Here is an 18,024-nt window from a genome sequence, read left to right on the forward strand (position 1 = left end):
AAAGGTTTCTTTTATAATGTAAAACTCAAGATAAGCCAGATGCTTAGTTAAAGATTTTTGAAACTCAGAAATTCTCTCTTCCTTGGTAGTAAAAGAAGACAGAGAGCTTTAAAAACTATCCAGGAACTAATCTCTGTCACATTAAGAAAGAAAGAAAAAGTGTTTTTTTCATGACACTGCGGTCGCGGGAAGCACTGCGGGAAGCGTATCTGTAACCGGAAGGTCGCCGGTTCGATCCCTGGGCTCTCTGTCCTGGTCGTTGTGTCCTTGGGCAAGACACTTTACCCTACTTGCCTACTGGTGCTGGCCAGAGGGGCCGATGGCGCGAAATGGCAGCCTCGCTTCTGTCAGTCTGCCCCAGGGCAGCTGTGGCTACAACCGTAGCTTGCCTCCACCAGTGTATGTATGCGAGAGTGAATGAATAGTGGCATTGTAAAGCGCTTTGGGTGCCTTGAAAAGCGCTATATAAATCCAATCCATTATTATTATTATTATTATGAGAACTCTTGGTGGCTGGCCAGGGTAACATTGGTGAACGTTGGGTGGAAAATTGATCAATTTGTGTGGTGTTTTTGGAAATGTGTTTCCACAGCTTCAGTGGAAAATGTAATGTTTTCATTGTAAAATTACACCGTTTGTCCTCAATAACCCTAAATGTTTTGGGGTTTGTTTGTTTTTGTTTTATTGTAAATTTACAGCTTTAATCGTACAAATTGTTAGTGTTTTCCTGCTGAATTTTACACTTTTTATCTTCTAAATTTACAAATTTATTCTAATTTTTTTTGTCATGACTTTGGCACTTTTTTGTAAATTTACAAAACTGATTTTAAAAAAATTAATGTTATCTCATAAATATGTATTTTTTTCTGCTAAATGTACTTCTTTAACTTTTTTTTAATTTAAAAGAACTTTTCTCGTGTTTTCTCGTGAATTTCTTTTTTATTCTGTAAATTTACAACTTTAAGCTTGAACGATGTGAGGTTTTTTTTCCACAGAAACAAAAGTTGTTTTTTGTGAAATTCGCATCCTTTTTACGGAATCGTGTATTTATTTATACCTAGTACACCGTGGTGACTATATTCCATTTTGTTTAGAATATTTTATTTTGAAAGCATTTACGCACACTTCCGGCACCGAGGTGAATTTCTGCAGCCTGAACTCCGAGCTGATCGTAGGCAGCAACATATCTGCTCTATTGAGTGCGCTGATGAGCAACACTATCATCCGAGGAGGATCATGGACTAAACATGGCCCACAATAAGAGCTTTTTCTTTGAAGGTAAGCCGTGACACTCTGCTCCGTGCTCCGGCCGCCCAGCAGCTTTTTTACCCACACACAGAGGCAGGTTCTGGCCGCTCTGGCGTTGAACACCATCGGTCCAAATTACGTGTGGAACACCAGCGAGTTATGGCTAGCATTAGCTCGCTGTTTAAACACATTTATCCTCACACACACGGGGTTGAACTGAGCGCTGCGAGGCCGCGGGCACAGACACACTTCGGGGCCCAGAGGGGGAAGTTGAGACACGTGCAGTCCAGTCCGGTTCGGTTCAGTTCTGCGGGCTTTACTGGACTCTGGGCTTGCACATTCTGAGCTAGCGACCCCCTCGTTAGCGCTGACGTTAGCTGGGTTTGCAGTGTTCAGCGACAGGCCTTCCTGTCTCTGCTTGGCAGCTAGCTCTAACAACACGTTAATACAACAGGAGAAAGATGCAAAAACACCCGAGTGACACACAGAAAAGCGGCGAAAATGACACACGCAGCGCCCTACCTAGCAGGGTAACACCAGCCCAAGATGTTAGCATGCTAACTGTAACATTAAAAAAATGTAAACATTAACCCACCGTGCTTTCTCTCTGCCCTTCAGCTTAAATTCAGATTGAAAATTGAACTCTGAAGGGCTCCCGTCACTCACAGCCAGGTGGTTTACATATGTCGGTTAATGCCTTGCTCACCGGCTTTCTGAAAACCACACAAAACAGATTTTATCTGAAGGTGGTGCCAAGCAGTTAAGCTGTCTCCTCATGAAGCAGCCCTTTTTTTTCTTTTTTCTTTTTTTTACCCTGGAACAAAAAATAAAACGTATATCTTTTTGTTGTTATTATTGGGGGCATTTATTTATGTATTGTTCAGCCCATCCAGTATGTTACATATGGCCCGTGAGGTTTGCTGTTATCTTTTTCTCATTGAAAAGACTGAGGTTTAAAAGGGATAATTACATTAGTGAATAATAAAATTCAGATAGACTCAGCAAGTTTATTTTGGTCGATTGTTGAGAGTTAGGAGAACATTTCATAAAAGCCAAAAATCACATTTTAGTCCCGCAGGCTTGGGGCATTGTTTTTCTTGGCTCGTGGGCATTCAGGGGCTGATTGGTCATGTTTTACTGGGCTTGGGATATTACACCTGCAAGCGCAGTTGGTCTGAGCTACCTTTTTGTTAAACAGAAATATGTGCTGAAAAAAGTGGATTTTTCCAGCTTTTGGGGACGTTGATGAACAAAAAAGGCCTTGTTTTGAAGTAAATGAGGTCAAAAAGCACCCTGCTGGTGATTTTCCTTTATCTTTGGGAGGCAGCAACATTTTCTGTTTACAGGGAAAACCTTATTACTGTTTCGATTAAAGCTTTGCAATCAATCAAAATTCAAACTCAACTGGCTTCCAACAGTGATTAAAATAAGATGATTAACGTCGTTCATCTTTAGCTCTTCTCTGAATCCTCAGTCAAACTCCCATAAACAATGTGGCAAGTTCATTTAAGCTTGAGCCAAAAATGGTATTTAAACCAGATCATTTGTTTTTAAATGATTTCATTTCAAGAACTCTGTCAAGGAACAACAAACATATAATAATAACTTTATTTTGTGTAGCATGATTTAAAACTCTCAGCTAAAAAGTGCTTTGGTTTGGATTAAAAATATATTTAACAAATATATGTAAATTATCAGTGTTTCAGTCATTGTTAGATATACACACACACACACATTAGAACAAAAGCCGTAGACAATGGACAAAAGAATAAAGAGAAGCTAACCTATAAAATAATTGTTTAGTTCTTGTTAGTAGCCGAGCTACAGTGTTAAGGACCAGTTGAAGATGAGCTAAGGAGGACTGAGAGATGCATGTCAAACAGACAGTAATCGAAATGGGAGAAAATTAAAGCGTGTACTGGAAGTTTCAGATTATTTGGTGTCAGTAAAGGACTGATTTTAGTGATATTCATTTCATTCATTTAAGAAACAAAGACTGGATAAGCCTTGAGATGTGAGCTTTAAATTTGCACTTCTGGTTAAAAATGACAGCAAGGTTCTAAGTAGATGATTTGTTGGCGAGGGGGCAGAAGAACATCAGTTTTGCCAGGATTGAGAAAAAGTAAATTTGAAGACGTTCAGTCGTTAATGCCAGTGATTGAGGTAGGAGAGTCTCTTAAGGTTGTTTGGATTAACAATAAATTACAGCTATGTATCATCTGCATAGAAATGATGCAAATTGTCTTTGAAACTGTCCTGGGGTAACATATACGAGGAAAACAGTGTTGTTCACATGTGAGGGATGCTGATGACAACCTTAATTTTAGTTCTGAATTTTTCTTTTCTTCTTTCACTAGTATGATGGGGGGAAAAAATGTCAGAGATGCCAAACCAGTTCTGTAATCTGTCAGTGAGTTTGGTATGGCCAGAGATGTTGAAGGCTGCAGATAAGTTAAGATTGGGCCTTCATGACTCCCAGTTCATTCTTATCTCATCCTGGACCTTCATGCAGCTTCTCAGGTCTTTCTGTATTGAGTTAGTTTTTCAGTCTTTTAACTGCGACCTGCTGGGGGTACATTTAGATGGGGCAGGGTGGCGTTTTTAAAAGCAGGTGGAAACCCTGACCTGCTTTTTGTGCAACTGAACAATGGAGTTGGGGTATGCATCTGTTGACAGATGGGAAATCCAGAAAGTGCTGCAGAAGTAGAACAAAAAGTTTGAAAGTGCTCAGATCAGTGCAAAGACATTTGTTTACACTAAAAACAGCTTTAGTTTTAATCTCTGTTAGTGCAGCTTTTTGAGACTGTGAGTTAACTACCCCACAAACTGTTGTAATAATTTTTTATTTAAATACAAATATAGCCTATATTGTAATTTAAAAGACTAAAACTAGCACAGAAACAAAAAAAAATCTAAACTGAAAAGAGAAAATCTGCAGGCATCAACTGAAGCCCAACTGGCCTGAAAACAAACTCAAAATGAAATAAAAATTAACGCAAATACTAAATACAGGTAAACGTAGGAAAATAGAGTTGTTAGCATCGATACCCCACCTGGCTTTTTAAATCAAGATCAGAATAATATTCCCTCCCTTCCTGCTTAATCTGGGAAATGTCATGTTCTTAAAAAAAATCTCAATCTTAGTAGAGGAATTGCAAGCGTTGTAACCCTGAAGCTGCAGGCCAGGATTTGATGTCATGCTGTGGATCTGTAGAAACCGATTTCAGGACTGTGCTTGAAGTGTTTCAGGTGAATGAACTGGGTGTTTATTATGGGGGGAGGAGGGTCCCTCTGAGCTCATTTATGATTGATAATAAGCTGTCAGCTGCTCAAACATCTGTTTGGATAATTCCTGTGTGACAAAGATGCTTCCCAACCCTCTATCGTGGATTTGTCCTTCAGGAAATCTACTGTTAGACCCCCTGCAGTCCAGATAAATGAGCGGAGTAAACCTCAAAGAATTGAAACGGCCTCGACTCCCTGTTTTCTGGGGCATTTGTTGTGATTTATGAAGCTGGGAGACGGAGCCAATGTGAAGCTTGCAGAGTGTGTGTGCGGGGTCGTCTCTATTAGCTGGAAGAGATAGGAACAGGCTCAATTAGGTTTGTGCAGGATTGAACTAGATGAGAGGCAGCTGAGGCAGGGGAGCTCTGGAAGAGTAATGTAATATGTGCATTTGAATTTTAGCTTCTTTTTTCCCCCCTAGTCATTTAAAAAGACCCATAAAATGGATAAATCACTAAAAATAGAGCAGTGTTTTTCCTTACAAGATGAAAATATTCAGCTGCTTGTCTCTCCTAATCCTGGCCTCAAGTTTTATGCGGGACACTTGGGGGGCAGTGGCCTCAGAATTAGTGTTTGTTGGCGGTAGAGCTTTAAAAAAGCATGCCTGTATGAACCAAGGGGACCTAATTGTTTAGCTGCTGGGCCTGCAGCCAGACGGATAACCTGCATTAACATGATGCCATCAGTTTGTCCACTTTCTGATCCCCTAGATGGAATAAATCAGCTGAAATGCAGCCTGTTTAATAACTGTTAGGTTTGTTTTTTCCTGGTTTACTGAAGTAAAATTCTTCCACCTTTTGAATTCCCTGCTGGGTGCTGTGGTTTTGAAATCCGCTTCAAAGTAAATCGGTTAATTTTTGGGGGGAAACAGGAAGTCAAGCGTTTGTGGCGACATCCAGCAGATGTTTTTGCATTGGTATTTGTCTCCGGTGTTTTTGTTTTTGGTCAGTGATTCAAACTAATATGCAAATTTTAAAAATATTTTTCTCCCTTGAGGAGGTTTAGGGACACACAAACACCAAAATAAGGTATTAATTCCTAAGAAGGTTGCATGTCACAGCATGACAGAGAGAAGGCGCGAGTTTAACAAAACAAACACAAAGGTGAAGAAAAACGCGCAGCTGACATAAAAGAAGCTCCGTTCCCCTTAAACTTAATATGGGTATTCACATGTTTAATGAGACTTCGTGGAGAAAGCTGGACGCTGCTTGAGGCTTAAGCTTCTTGTTAAAGGATATAGTGACTGTTCCAGGATAAAAGATGGCTCTAAGCCGGTTACCTTTCTAACCAGCAGCCGCTTGTTTTCAAAATGCCACCTTTCTGAGAAAAATTTGAGCTATAACTCAGTTTTCAGAGTATGTACTGTATTTTTAAAAATGTGTTCTGTGAACAGTAAATCTCTTTGAAAAGCCTCCCAGATTCTGTTTGCCAGGCTGCCTGGAAAAACAGATTTTTATTCATTTTAAATATGATTGTGCAGCTGTTTATTTTAACCCCATAACTCATGGATAATGCAGAGCATGGACAGCTGCTCACTGTGTTTTATCACATGAAACCTGTCAAGTTAAGGTCACCGGTAACAGACTACTTGCATATGTTTCTGTCAGTAACACACATCAGACTCGCTGAGTTTACTGTCACATGTAGTGACCGCTGAAGGTCCATCCTGAGATGATGAATCCACAGCAAAGCTTAGCTGGAGGCATTAAACTGCCTCTGACATTCATTCATACATTCACAGACATCAGTGACGTCTTTACGCACTACAAACCTCTTTACCTCCAACCTTCAAGACTTGGTACAAACATTTAAAAGCAGTTTTGTTTGTTGGAGGAAATGTCAGACATCTTCTGCAGGACTTCCAGGTTATTCCCACTGATTTGAATGTAGTTTCCAGTTGCTCGTAAAATGAATGAATTCTACTCTCATGTCACAGGTTATCACATTTGGCATCTGTTTAATAATCTTTATTTAGAGACACAAATTGGCATCGTTGTCACACTTTCTCATTGATGCTAACGCAGTAATTAAGTCTGTAAAATGATTAGAAATTTGCTGTTTGATCACACTTCATTGCAGTGACGTGAGTGTATTCCTGTTGTCGCCACGCTGCAGCAGGTTCCCGTCTTTGCTGATTATTACCAAGCTTTTCATATCTTCTAGGTGAAAGGATCAGCCTGTGAATTGCGGGGCATCCTGTAAATGGTCATTTCAGCTAATGCCTGTGTCTTGTTTCCGTGCACTGACATGAGTCTGATTTATTATTCAATTCAAGCCCTGGATAGATCAGAGACCAGGCGAGATGGAGGGTACAAGCACAACTGGAGCTTTTCTCTTTCTGGTGACTGTGAAGAGGAAAGGAGACATGAGTAAGCACTTCTCCAGCCCTCGTTTTCAGCACCACCATCAGCGCTGCACTGCACTGCACATACAGGAAAAAGACCCCAGTGACACCCCTGCTGCTGACGAGCAGCCTATTCCCCACTGATTATGAGTTCAGTGGTGTTTTAGCGCAGCAGACCTGAGCAGTGTGCTATTGTAAACCTCTGCGTGCGTGCACATCCTCGCCTGCTAGGGTTGGACCGATATGTTGGCTAATATTAAACATCAGCGACCAGGATGGGTCGCAGATTTGTAAAGGCTTCCAATAATAGGAATGTAAAAAGCAGGACATCAAAGCAACTGATGATTAATTTCTATTTAATAATTGCTTAATGTTCTAAAACCCAAGCAGATGTTCTTTTAATGTCTTAATCTGAATGGGCAGTAGTCCAAAAACAACACAGCCACCATGTATACTATATACTGTCCTAACGCTAAAGAGGAACACGAAGCATTCCTCTTTAGTGTCATTTTAGGACTTAAGCTAAACTACAAAGTCCTTGTTAGATGGCAGGTAGAATGGGAGTTGGCACAAATACATAAGCACCAACAAGAAGAATGGGACAGTAAAGCGGGTCCTGAATGTTAAAGTGCCTAAAAATTTGTGACTAACTTCAAAACAGAGTCACCTCTGGCTCCAAAAACCAACATAGCAGCGGCTAAAATGTTAATTTTTTGACTAGTTTACCAGCCGACCCTCTGGGAGGCATGGGGCAAATTTATTTTTTTTTTTTTTTGGGGGGGGGGGGGGCAGCTTCCTGTGGATCTCCAGACAAGACTTGGTTTTCTACTAAACCACCATCATGGTTTTGAGATTACATTTGGTTCATTTTGTGCCTTTTTTTTTTGCACTTTGCATGCAAAAGAAGAAAAATTTGTTAGTCAAATTTGAAAACCAAACTGGGTGCCAAAAGTCCCATCTGTCTGCATCTGAGGGATCATACGCCCATCCCTGGGACTGAGATTTGATCTAAAATTGCTGCTTGCTCTAACAATTTGAGTTTGAGTTTTATTTAAAGTTCCTTCTTTTTAAAGTTACCAATGCTGATTCAGAAATCAAATCTCATCCCAGATATAAAAACAGTTTCTCTTCATTTATTATTAGTTGGCATATCTAGTAAAAATAAACTCAGCCTTTAGTGTTGAGATCACTTGTCTAAAGTTGAGGTCCACAACCTAAAACAACACACCCATTTAAAATTAAAAATGTAATAAATAAAAAATGGTGAAATGTTAGTTGCAGGTTGGATTACACCTGGAAGAATTGACGTAGCCACCAAGGCTACGTCCACACTAGCCCGGATAGATTTGAAAACAGCGTTTTCGTCCACACTAGCGTTTTCAGTTGTTTTCACAGAGTTGTGCGTCCACTCTCGAAAACTGATACATTTGAAGACTGTGCGTCTTCAAATGTATCAGTTTTCCAGAGCGTTTTTCTTCAGGTAAAACGCCGTCTCAGTGTGGACGGGAGGCCAAAACGAGAGAAACCGATGTGTTTTTGTTTGAAAACGCATTAGTGTGGACGTAGCCCAAATTAAAAAGAACAAAAGCGTCAAATTGGAACAAGCTCATGTTTTCAGATTTTCATTGATTAAACTTTTTTTTTTTTTTTTAAATAGCTTCTAATAAATTTTCTGTCTGCCTCTTAATTATCTCTGCTCAGTCTGTGCTAAAATGAAGGAATACAAATAGTGGAGTAATGAAAATATATCGGTCAAACCCTACGACCCACTTTGTCCCCATTAAAGTGCAAACGTGTTATTTTATACCCACACGGACACATTGAACAGGCTGAGTGTTAAAATATGTTAAAGCCGAGAATAAACATGCTTTTCATCATGTCCTCTTTTCCTCTCAGTGCGAGTGTGGTGAGTGTGGAGGACATGGACCGGCAGCCGCTGAGCTCCCCTGAGGGGAAAAAGGTAAGCTACCCCTCTCTCTCTCTCTCTCTCTCTCTCTCTTCTCCCCGTCGCATTTCCTGACTCCCACCCGCCGGTGGCGTGGACTCCCAGCGGGCCGTGGTGCTCTTCGATCAGTCCTGCAGTCGGAGCAGACGATGCCAGAATCTGTTTGGCGCCCGGCGTGGCACCCGAAGGACCCCGGCGAGCTATGAGCTCAGGCTGCCGGGGCGTCGTGGGAGTCGATTTTAAGGGCAGCTGATGATGATGTTGTTGGGGAAAATGTGAGCTCTTGGTGGGCGTTGGCCTGTAGTGATTCTCTCGAGGATGAGCTTGCAGTCAACTGGATGTTTTTTAATTTTCGAGACTTGTCTTCATTACAACAGCGCTCATTTATGCCCGTTTCAAAACTAAATGAAGCCTATGAGGTTGAATGCAGGAAATCATAATTAAATGCATCACTGTCTGTTAATCAGTTTAAAACTGCTGTTGATGTCATTTTAAATGTTTTTTTCTGACCAGGAATCCAAAATGCTAAAAGGGAACATTAAGAAAATTGAAATTAAGAGAAATGACTGATTTTTGCTAAAAAAAAAAATGACTGGGAACACAGATTTGTACTAAAAGGTTCAAAAGATTTGCCACAACTGTATTCTAAATTTCAGTGTCTTCAGCACTATCTGTGGCACTATTTGTCAGTAAAATACTGACAAATCCACCCGGTTGGTTGGTGGTGCATTTTATTTACAAAATAATATTTATCCTGTATTCAGTAAGATTTGAAACTAGCAGCTTGGATCATGCACTGATCAGAAGACTGTTTACTGATCTCAGAAATGAATTGAGATGTTGGGTGGTTTTCCCATACACTTCTATACAGGTGAACTTCCTGAACCCAGAGTTGCTGTCCCCTACTGGTCGTTAGAAAGAATGCAGTTTAAAGGCACTTCCGTGTTGCTTCACATTTCAGATCTGGAAGCGAGTGATGTAATTCTCAGTGGCAGGAAATTTGTTGCATTGGGTTTCACAAAAGTGCAAAACTTTAAGGTTTACTGGTTTGTCTGTAGGCTGACTGTTTATCTTGTTTTGTCTCAAACTGCTGGCTTTTTTTTTTTTTTTTTTTGTAATAATAATAATATACGTCTCCTCTCTCCAGTCTCCCACTCTTAGGCACTTCACTCCCTCGGATTCCTTGAGGACGTATGAAAACCGGACGAATAATCACATGAAGCCTCTGACCAGGCTGGCACCTAAAAGGCTCAGGTATGCTGCGTGCTGTTTGTATAAGCTCTCTGTTTGCAGGCAATGGAGTCAGAAGTGACCACAACAGAGGGCGGAGTATTAGGTTATCAGATGATTGTAGCTTGGTTTCTTATAAACCTGCATCCATAAATCCCTTAAAAAGGCTCAAAGTCTCAAACTGCACAAAGTCTGATTAATAAGGACCATGTCAGTGGTTTGAATTCTCTGAAATGAAGTCAGGCCTCAGTGATAGACTGTAAGCCTTAATAAAGTATAAGTGTGTCATTAACATAGAATTAACCCCTTTGGCAGCTGGTGTGATGTGAATAATGGCTAAAATAGTTTCTTGTAGTGGGCTGTAAACATGTAAAGTTGGATGCTTGTGGAGCCTCAGGTGGCTGTTAGCAGAACTACAGTTGTTGACTTCACTTGTTGCCAGCAACAAGACGAGACACGGGTGAACAAATGGAGGACGATTTAAATGTTGAAGCAGCAGCGACAGAGGTAGAGCTGGTGGAGGAGGAAGAGGAGACGCTTGTTAACAAAAAAATGCATCATCAATCGTTTGGCAACATTTTGGATTCAACAAAGATGATATTGATCAAAAAATTGTTAAATGTAAACTCTGCAAAAAGACTGTTGCGTCAAGTCAAGGTAACACAACCAACCTCTTCCACCACCTGCAGCACAAGTTTTTGTTTAAGAGTTTATAGTTTTCACTAGTCACATGGCAGTGCTTAGTATTTATTATACTTTTTTCTGTGTTCAATTGACATTTGTGTTTGTGACATTATTTGTTTACAAGTTATAGTACCTCAAGGCCTTAGCAGAGATAGGCCTTTGTCCATGATGGCATTACATTTGCACAATCATTGTTTACTTTGTGAATAGCCAATGTGAAACATATTTATTATTAAACTATTTTGTTTACAAGGGATATACATTTTTTAGAGAGCATGGTTACATATTGTATCCTACACTTTTTATTTTGTTCAGTTAATAAATCTTAACCACTAAAAGTACTTACTACTATTGTCTTCATTTATTTTCAGTGACATTTTACAGTCCTTTAAAGTGGTAATAATATAATTGCAATGAATAGGTGTAGGGGGAATAATATTATCAAAATAACTAGAGGAACTATGCTGCCTGCCACAGCCCCATCAAATGAAAAAAAAACAAAACAAAACGTTTGGGTTTTTTTGGCACTTGGGGTGGTTATCGTCCATTTATCGTTATCGAGGTTAACTGCTCAATTTATCGTGATATTGATTTTGGGCCATATCGCCCAGCCCTAGTCTCATTACTTGAAACTACAGGCACACTAAAGAATCTTTGGGGCTGAATGTGGGTAAAAATATTTTCAGAGTGAATTCGTGTTTTGTGTCTCTGTCTTTGTGTTAAAGGGTTAATGTGTTCTTTCTGTCTCTCCTGCAGTGAGGGCCCTCTCACAGTCGTGGTGCCGTCCATGTCCAACGGACCCACACGCCTAACGTCTGCACCTTCACAAGGAATTTTTATACAAGGGCGCCACTTTCAGCACGCACAACTGCCCTCCGCAATAAGGAAACCAGTCCAAAGGTGAGACAGAGCCAGTCCGAGCAACTTCTTGTACAACTGCAGATTTGTTTTTTATTTTTCTCCTTTTTTTTTTTTCTTTCTGGCTTACTTGGAGATAGGGCTGTGCGATATGACAAATCTCATATCCTGATATAAGACCTTTATCGTCCAGACAACGATATTTAACACAACATTTTTACTTTTTCTGTAAATTCTGTGAATCTCGGGCAACTCGACTTGCGTGAAGTGGTTTCACCTGGATGATAGCTGCTCCCTTTTGCAGTCTTCTTGTATATGTGCATACATGTCACTCAATTACTGTAGCAAAAAATAATGGATGTAGACATTTTCTACTGTACCTGAGCACCCAGAGCGCTTCATACAGAGAAGGCTTTGGACTGCGTCCCTGAGTGTGTCCTGTGGGGGGTGCTGTGGTAGTGTGCGGCATCAGGCCTGTGGTAACGTGATGTTTGATTCTTGCGCAGCTACAACGAGTCCTCGGTTTGCTTTGATGCCGACAGGCTCAGACTCGTTCTACATTGCCTCTGGTCGGTGACTCTGGTCATAACTTCTGTGTGACAGAATTTCCTGGTGCAGCCCAGTGATGGAGCGGTTCTGGTCTTTTGTGGATGATGAAGTTCTCTTGGCTTCACTTTGTAGCTGAGAGCGATGTGGCTGGGAGGAGCATCGGCAAATGATGCCACGGAAAAGTGCCCAGTGTGAGGGAGCTGCTGGCTCAGCCAGAGGAGTTTAAGTATCTCGGGGTCTTGTTTGTGATTAGAGGAGGGAGCAGGAGATTTTTGCAGCATCTGCGCTGATGTGGATGCTATACCTCTCTGTGGTGGTGGAGCATGAAAGCCAAGCTCTCAGTTTAGTTGTTTCCCACCCTCACCCGTCGTCACGAACCGTGGATACAAGCACCCTCCAGAGTTTTCTTTGAAGGGTGTCTGGACACTTGGTCAGCGGGGGCTCAGAGTACAGCCGCTGCTCCTCTGCATCGAAAGGATGCATGGACGCCTCCGAGGTCCCATAAACACATCACGAACGTCTCCAGCACGCTCGATACTGCTGTTTATGTGTGAAATTTGCTTGAGCTATGACTTCAGGAATCGTGTTACCGGCCTCAGAGTGAGTGCTGCTTCTTACTGGAGTCATTCTGAAAAACCACCGTTTAGCTTTTACATCCCTATAATTCCACTGTTGGGAAACAGGCTGCGTAAATGTTCCTTAACTAGATAAAACTAAGCTGATGCTTGATAAGCATGAGATATTCTTGACAGTAGATGAAAGTAATTTGAATCTAAGAGATGTGCTCGGGTTCCTTTTATAGTCTTCCTGTGTGTAAAAGGAAGTGTGCTGCAGAGAAATAAGTTTAATTGAACTGCAGCTGCAGAAAATGAATTACAGTGCAGGACTTGATTGCATTAGTGAGATGTTTTTCTCTCTTGATTTTCATCTTCAAGCAGCCTTGATTTGAAGGAAAGGTAAGGCTTTGATCCGAACTAACCGGAGCTCATTTCATGGCCCTGGATCGTTGATCCTCTCATTTGTTTCTAAAGGTTTTTTGTTTGTTTGTTTTTGTGCTCAGCACATTTTGTCAGTTTTTGCTTTGCTTAAGTTTCATGACTGTTTGATGGAAACACTCTTTCCAGGAAATTTACTCAGGGCACGTTTTTCACAGTTATTGTTTCATTAACGGTGTGAAGTGTTGAGGTTTTTCTGAATGAAGAAGGATCTCAACCTCCATAAAATACCAGACTGAAAGCCAAACTTGCTGGATGGTCTGTTTTACACTGTGTTGGAATTACTTTGTCACATAATTCCATTTAAAAGTGCTACCAGCTACAGCGGTCGTGTCACACTCCCCATATATACATAAAATTAAAAAAATTGGACCCCTGTGAAGCTGATGATCGGAGAAATTGTGCACATTGAAGAAGCACTCATGAAACTCGGCATATTTCTAAGATGTTTAGTTCTTGGAGCCTTTTGTTGACTGTTTGTTTTGTGCCGTTGGACGGTTATGAGAGGGGAAAATGAAGAACTTCAGTCCCATCCAAAGATACTGGGACAAAATCAAATGTAAACGGCTCTGGAAGCTTTACTTGCATGCCTCTAGTGCTCGGTCTCCATCATAAATATCCCATCAAACACCTAAAACGAATTTTCTTCAGCCAGAGTGCCAAACCGTTCCGTTTGCAAAGTTGTACAACAGACTCTTTGTAAGTGCTCTCATCAGAAAACCTGGAATCAGTAAATATTTATCATTAATTGCTTCATAAATGACTTAATTTTTATGGCAGCATCTGTTTCTTGTGATTTTTAGCTTCAGACACCATCAGTCTCCGTGAGAGGTTTGTGTTTATTTTAAGCCCGGTTAAGCCTCTCAGTGTTCAGCCTGTTAATTATTTAGCCTGCGGTGTCTCCACCACGATCAAGATTATTTTTAAAGTTTCTCAATTTACAGAAAAAAAAAAATGTCTGAAAGTCAGAGTGAAGATCTGGATTTGCTGAGAACATGAACTGCCAGCTTTGCCAGAGGTTACCAAAGTATTTATGTTTTGGTTTTTTTTGGTCCCCTTCTCCTGCAGAAACGACTTCTCCACCACACAGCAAACTCTCGAGGTAGACAACATCGTCCTCACCTGCCCAGAGATGCCAGGTAACCTCACAGCACACTGAGCGCATCACACTGCATGTTTTTAAAGACTTTCCCGAGATCAGGCTGCTGGCGATTACAGGCAGTTGGCTGGTGTTGAGTTTCGACAGGCACGCTGTGTTCCCGTTACCTGCAGAGAAAAGTGTGCGTGATGTGTTCGGCATCTGTGTGTGTAAGATGAGTGCTACTCGGTGTCTGTATTTGTGTAACGTTTGTGTAAGCGGGCTGCGTGTGTGTGCTCGCTGAGTGTGACAGCCAGCAGCGTCTGCAGGGCTACAGATCTGGGCTCAGCCTCCTCCTTGTTCCTGCCAGAGGACGAGGAGGAGGAGACCCAAGGCCTCCCACATTAATCCTCCAAGCTCCCGGCAGATGCAGGAAACTTAGAAAAACATTTGCTGAGCTAATAAATGCCAGGCTCTGAAGGCCATTGGGTTATTTTGCAAAAGATATTTTCAAAATAAAGTGTGACCTTGGAGAGGAAGGTTTTCTTATCAGTAGTTTTAATTTTGCCAGTTAAAGTGATTAAAGGAGCTCAGAGAGAATAAAAGAATTTCGTTACGTGCTGAGGCATGTTTCACTGCTCATAATAAAACGCTATGAATCAATATTTGGACACCTGTGAGCGCACCGAGCATTTCCACTTAAAAATGTACACTTCTCCAGTCTCACTTAATAAGATCATGTGGGACTGTTAGTACGCGGCAGCTCGTGCCCGCTGCACTAGTTCGCCCTGGGTTTCGCCTCCCAGACTGCACACACGCTGCCTTGTCTTTGTCCAGGAAGGTTTTCAGAATGATGCCACCTGTTGATCCTTTTATGGGTTCATCTTACAGAGGAGGAGACCCTGAACATAAAACGTCGTGTCCAGCAGAAGAGGAAACCGCTGGAGGGATGCAGCTTTTCTTCGCAGGTCAAAGCAGCAGAGGTGAGGGAACCCAACACTCGGCAAACAGTCAGACAAACTGATGAATGTTTGGCAGGAAGTGGGTATTCGCCACGGTCTAAACTAACAGAGTGAAGAGCTGGTGAACAAATGCAGAGTTTATCCATCCCGTGTGGAAGACGTTAGATGAATTCATTCATTTAAAATCCGTGATTTATTTATTTTATTTATTTTTAAATAATAATGCGTCAACTATGTTGTGAAAGTGATGACTGTACAGTTTGCTGCCCAGCTGAAGCTTCATGCACACAGAAGGGGCTGCAACACAATCATTTAAACGAGAAATCAGACTTTTGGCTGTGAAATAATCGACTGTGGGGACAAAAATCGACACCACCCAACAGTAACAGAGGTGATTGCATGTATGAGGGGTTTGTTTTATCATTTTCAGTGGGGAAAAAACATTTTGTCACTCATCCTCAGTCTGAGGACCAAACACTACATCCACATGAATCAACATTTCCAGACCTGGATGATTCAGTTGAATCAAGACAAATTATTTAATGTGGTGTTTGGTCAGTTTTGAAAGCACTAAACCAAATCTGGAGTACAGGTGTCTTAGACAGTCTGTTAGTACTGCTAACTGCACAGTAAAAGTACTTCAAAAGGCTCCAGCAACACATCCTTTAGACAGGTCCACTAAACATCAAGCCTGAACACAAATGAACAGGCGAGTTTTCACACCTTTATTTCTATGGGGCTGACCCCCTGCTGGAGCCTCTGGTGGACATTAAAGGAACTGCAGCTATGTTAGTCTTGGCGGTTAAAGGTCGGAGTACATGTGTGAAAAAAAGCTTTAAGAGGCTGAGCTTGGCAGCTGTTATGTGTCACAGGAGTTGTAAAGTAAATATTGGTTTAAGATGCTGACTCAGATTCCTGAATGGGTAAATAAACAGTTTTTCCTAGTAAGGTCACCATATCTGATTCCATGTTATGTTCACTGCTTGCTTCTGCTGCACATAACTTTATTTTTTTAGCCTCTTTAAGTTTTGTCAACCTTCTTCCTTCTGATCCCGTTTAACTCGTAGTTTTGGAGCTGAAACAATTTCATTAATTCTCACTCATACAGACTCTCGTCTTCAGTGGAATAAAGAAGAAAATCTGTAATTAAATCATCTGCTTGTAACTTTCAGATTGTTGTAGTGACCAGAACAAAACCTTTTATCACCTCTAATGAGTGTTTTATGTCGGCAGCCTCTCCGGTCGACCGTCTGCTCGAGGATGTGTGTGAAGTGCAACAAACCGAGTAACGACAGCAGCAAGTGTCAGAACTGTGGGAACAATCTATCGACGCCGCCGTGCCAGCAGACTACGCTGCCCACCCCGGCCCTGCGGCCCTCCATCAGATCCCAGCCCTCCTCTGGACCAAACAGCCTGCAGCAAAACTTTTACAAACCGGTCGTGACCGCAAGGGTTCCCCGCGGGGACGCCCTGTCCACACGGCTCGCGACCACCAGGGGGACCCTGCTGCCTCTGAACAACGGGAGGACACCCCTGTTAGCAGGGACGTCGAGCTGCTGCGCGGCCAGAAACCCACCCAAATCTACGAGGACGGCGACGGCGGCACAGCAGCACGAACTGAACGATCCTAGTGAGTAAAGCATCCGAGCTTTTCATCGAGCTTCTAGGTAAAGCAGAGTGTGGAGATGATGAATTCACTCGTCGTGCATCACTTTGTGGCTGATGTTGACAGGAAAGTGTAAAAAATATTTAATAAGTAACTGCAAATAAGTAAGTACAGTAAAATGAGATTAACAAGTAGTCTCTGTAATTTAAGATGGCTTTTCTGCTTTTGAAGGATTTGGTTTCGGGTGATTGTGGCTCAAGAGTTGGGAGTTCGTCTTGTAATCAGAAGGTAGCCGGTTCGAGCCCCGGCTTGGACAGTCTCGGTCGTTGTGTCCTTGGGCAAGACACTTCACCCGTTGCCTACTGGTGGTGGTCAGAGGGCCCGGTGGCGCCAGTGTCCGGCAGCCTCGCCTCTGTCAGTGCGCCCCAGGGTGGCTGTGGCTACAATGTAGCTTGCCATCACCAGTGTGTGAATGTGTGTGTGAATGGGTGGATGACTGGATGTGTAAAGCGCTTTGGGGTCCTTAGGGACTAGTAAAGCGCTATACAAATACAGGCCATTTACCATTTTATATTTTCATATCCAGTACCTTTCCTGTTTTTCTCTCCGAGATAGAAGCTTTAAAAGACTTCCCCTAGAAGTTCCACATTTTTGGGGGCTCAGGATGGAAAAACCAATTAATTTGTCGACTTGCTTCCTGTTTACTTTTGGGTTTTGCATAGTTTATCATACTGGGATAAGGCGTCCTTTTGATTGATTAAATGAGATGTTCTGGGCTTTTACTTTAACTGCCTGTCCTGAAGTTGATCCCACGTCTCTCATATTTTTAGTTTGATAGAAACTCGGTGATTGAAAGCTCTCAGACTTATTTTCAGTAGCTGTTTGTCCTCGTGCTTGAAGCCCGTCGTCGAGAGTGTCTCCAGTTTTTACAGAAATGCAGTTTTCGCCTGGTGACCGATCGGGATTAGCCGATTCATGTCTGCACACCACCTTCGGTTTGTTTAATGAAGCCGTGCAGGATTTGAAGATTCTCAGAGTTAAAGTTCATCGAGGGATCAGATTCGTAGTCATTTTGTTTGTCCACGTGTTTGGCTGCTAGAGCTGCACAGAGCTCAAACATCGGAGGCTTCGTATCAACCGGAGACGCTGAGAGACCGAGCTGACATTTTAAAGGCTTATAGCAAGAATGTACAGTAATTATTCCACCAGTGGAAGTGCATTTTTAAAAAGCTAGAAAAAT

The 18,024-nt window shown here is 41.8% G+C and overlaps 1 protein-coding gene across 3 annotated transcripts in view; it reads left to right on the top strand.

Annotated features, from left to right (window-relative positions):
* The first annotated feature begins 1,119 nt into the window (after nt 1-1,119).
* senp6a (SUMO specific peptidase 6a) overlaps nt 1,120-18,024 on the top strand; it is a 29,783-nt gene continuing 12,878 nt past the window's right edge. The window contains exons 1-9 of one of the 3 annotated variants that reach the window (XM_085246668.1): nt 1,120-1,278; nt 6,809-6,902; nt 8,774-8,837; nt 9,970-10,076; nt 11,493-11,636; nt 13,082-13,099; nt 14,207-14,277; nt 15,108-15,199; nt 16,412-16,808. In XM_085246668.1, coding sequence (XP_085102794.1) covers nt 1,248-1,278; nt 6,809-6,902; nt 8,774-8,837; nt 9,970-10,076; nt 11,493-11,636; nt 13,082-13,099; nt 14,207-14,277; nt 15,108-15,199; nt 16,412-16,808 — 1,018 coding nt within the window. In that variant the 5' untranslated portion in view covers nt 1,120-1,247. The remainder of the gene's footprint in view (nt 1,279-6,808; nt 6,903-8,773; nt 8,838-9,969; nt 10,077-11,492; nt 11,637-13,081; nt 13,100-14,206; nt 14,278-15,107; nt 15,200-16,411; nt 16,809-18,024) is intronic. The other 2 variants (XM_085246669.1, XM_085246670.1) reach the window with 2 other exon arrangements.

The sequence above is a fragment of the Mchenga conophoros genome, linkage group LG15 (assembly GCF_057382185.1).
Source record: "Mchenga conophoros isolate Kocher_MC1m ecotype Shallow Benthic linkage group LG15, M_conophoros_male_GT1.1, whole genome shotgun sequence".
NCBI lineage: Eukaryota > Metazoa > Chordata > Actinopteri > Cichliformes > Cichlidae > Mchenga > Mchenga conophoros.